This window comes from Marmota marmota, unplaced genomic scaffold (assembly GCF_001458135.2).
Source record: "Marmota marmota marmota unplaced genomic scaffold, marMar, whole genome shotgun sequence".
NCBI lineage: Eukaryota > Metazoa > Chordata > Mammalia > Rodentia > Sciuridae > Marmota > Marmota marmota.
Genome location: NW_026000249.1, coordinates 26,446,209 through 26,448,690, shown reverse-complemented (window position 1 = coordinate 26,448,690; position 2,482 = coordinate 26,446,209). Strand labels below are relative to the sequence as shown.

The 2,482-nt window shown below is 41.1% G+C and overlaps 1 protein-coding gene across 1 annotated transcript in view; it reads right to left on the bottom strand.

Moving 5' to 3' along the window:
* Nucleotides 1–2,482, bottom strand: part of Tspan7 (tetraspanin 7) — a 123,326-nt gene that overhangs the window by 13,708 nt on the left and 107,136 nt on the right. Inside the window, exon 4 of the mRNA XM_048796390.1 lies at nt 1,385–1,507. Within this exon, the coding sequence (XP_048652347.1) occupies nt 1,385–1,507 (123 nt within the window). The remainder of the gene's footprint in view (nt 1–1,384; nt 1,508–2,482) is intronic.

Genomic DNA, 2,482 nt, shown 5'->3' with positions numbered 1-2,482 from the left:
AAGAAAGAGAGAGAGAGCTGGCTTTGGCAATCCACAGCCCATCAGCTGCCTGTTTTGTGAATAAAGTTTTATTGAAACACAACCACACCTATTTGTTAGCTATTTCTGTGATTGCTTTTGTGCTACAGCAGCAGAGTAGTTGTGACAGAGTATAAGGCCCTCATAGCCTAAAATAAACCTTCACAGAAAAGGTCTTCCAATCCCTCATGTAGAAAATATTAAAATAAATAAGACAGAAATATATCTAGTTGTTGAGTTTGGGCAAAGGGTATACAGTTTATTGTAATATTCTTTCAATTTTTCTTGAAATTTTACTTGAAGTTTGAAATTCTGATAAATGGATGGAACTGGAATACATCATACTAAGTGAAATAAGCCAGATTCAGAAAGTCAGGGGTTGAATGTTTTCTCTCATATGTGGAAGTTGAGAAAGAAAATGAATTGTAAAAAAAGGAGATCTCACAAAATTAAAAGAAAAGTAGAGTATAGGAAGGGAATCAAGAGGGAGGGAAGAAGGGAAGAAAAGGAGAGGTACTAGGGAACAAAATTGACCAAAATATGCTATGTGCGTGTACGGACATAGCATAATGAATCATTTTATGTATAATTATAGTGCATCAATTAAAAATGAATCAATAGAAAGGAGACAAGTAGAGTAGATGAAGGGGGTCAGAGGGAGGAAGAAGGGAAGTACTGGAAAATCTAATGCATAAAATTATGTTGTGTGCATGTACGAATATGTCACAATGAACCCTAACATTCTGTATAATTTTAAATGCACCAATAAAATATCAAAATAATTTTAAATACTGTTTCTGTAATATTAAAAAAAACTAGAACAAGAAAACTCAAAGCCAAAAACCTTCCTAGGTAATCCTGATGGGCAATCAGGCTTGTACTCTAGCACCTGTCACCCTGAGAGCCTCCCGGCAGCCCAGGCCATTCCCACACCTGCCAGATTCCTCTGTTTCTCCATACACTGCCCTAGATGGTGGATGCAGCTCATCCAAGCTCTCTATCTTAAAGACACTGATTCCAGAGAGCCAGCCTTTGGAAACCAACTCAAAGCTAGGCTGTCGTCTACTCTCTGCCTAAATCCTTTCCCAGGATTCAGATTGTAAGGGCAAATAAGCTGTCATCAGAATGCTCACAATCCTTACTGATACACAGCTTACTCAAGGGAGTGGCCCTCTTTGACATTAATTACCTGGAGAAATGGAGCCTAGACAAATACCAGTGTCAACTCTTGAAAATGGAACTTGACCAAGAGCTAAAGAATGGAAATTCACAGCAAATGCTGCTAGCCCAACCTACTGGCTGCCTACAAGACTCAGCCCAGACCCTGCAGGCAGATCCCATGCCAATCTCCTTCCCTGGAACTTACACTGCGCTGCACGTGGTCCACGGCCCGGCTCCTCTCATCATTGCCATTGTAGTTCTGCATAGCATCCGTATAAGTCCTCAGAAAGGTGTCCTTGATCTGTGGAAGACAAGGAGCAATATGGTTCTAGGCCACTGCAACCCAAATTGACTCAGATTCATACCAACTTCAACCCCATGGTAGCCTCTTCTGAGTGTCTGCATACATGGTGCTCAGAGAGGGAATGCCCTGTTTTCTGAGACAAAAGCACTCAGAAAGTTCACCAAGGGATTTATTAGCTCAGTATTTTTTTCTAATAAAAAGTGTTGCCCTCACCCCTAAACCAGAGGAAGCCTGGCTGATTCAATGACCCAGTAAAGTGGCTAGTCAGTTTCTGAAAGGGTTGGGATTGTGAGCTGCCAAAATGTTAGGCATGAGTTTTCTAGTTATTTTATTTGCATTGATTAATGCCCATCTTTCTGTAACTTTCTCTGACCTTGTGCAAAAACAAGAATAAAGGACAGGCCATTGGAGTGACAGGAATACTGATGTTTCATACAAAAACAGATCCTATCATACCATACAGGAGAGGGGAAAAATCAACTTTTACCTGTCTTTACTGAGGCCAAAGTAAAATAAGCTAAAGGACAAGAACTTTTTCTGTTAATAAGGAGTTAACAAAACATGAATGAATACATTTGTAGGGAAATTTTCAAGTTCTGTTTTCCTGGTAATTTGATGAAGGTAGTGTGTTAGGTATGTTACCAGGTAACCTGGCTTAAGTAAAACTGACCCCTGATTAGTGAATGCTTCTGGACAGCAAATGGCCATATTATTATTACCTGGTGGGAAGCTTAAGCTAAGTATGTTGACTTTCCTAACTTGGTATATTCCTTTATGAAATACTGGAAGCTATGTCCAATGTACAGTTAAAGAAGGGAAAGTGTTGAGAGCCACAGCCAAAGGGGCCCCAGCAAACTTCCAGCTGCCAGCAAACTTCCAGCTGCCGGCTGATGATTGGCTCACAGCGGCCCCAGCAACATCTAGCTGATTGGCTCCTCTGCGGTGATGCTCATTGGACTGTTTCCCTGCCCTTTCAGACCACGGAGCTGCTCATTGGGG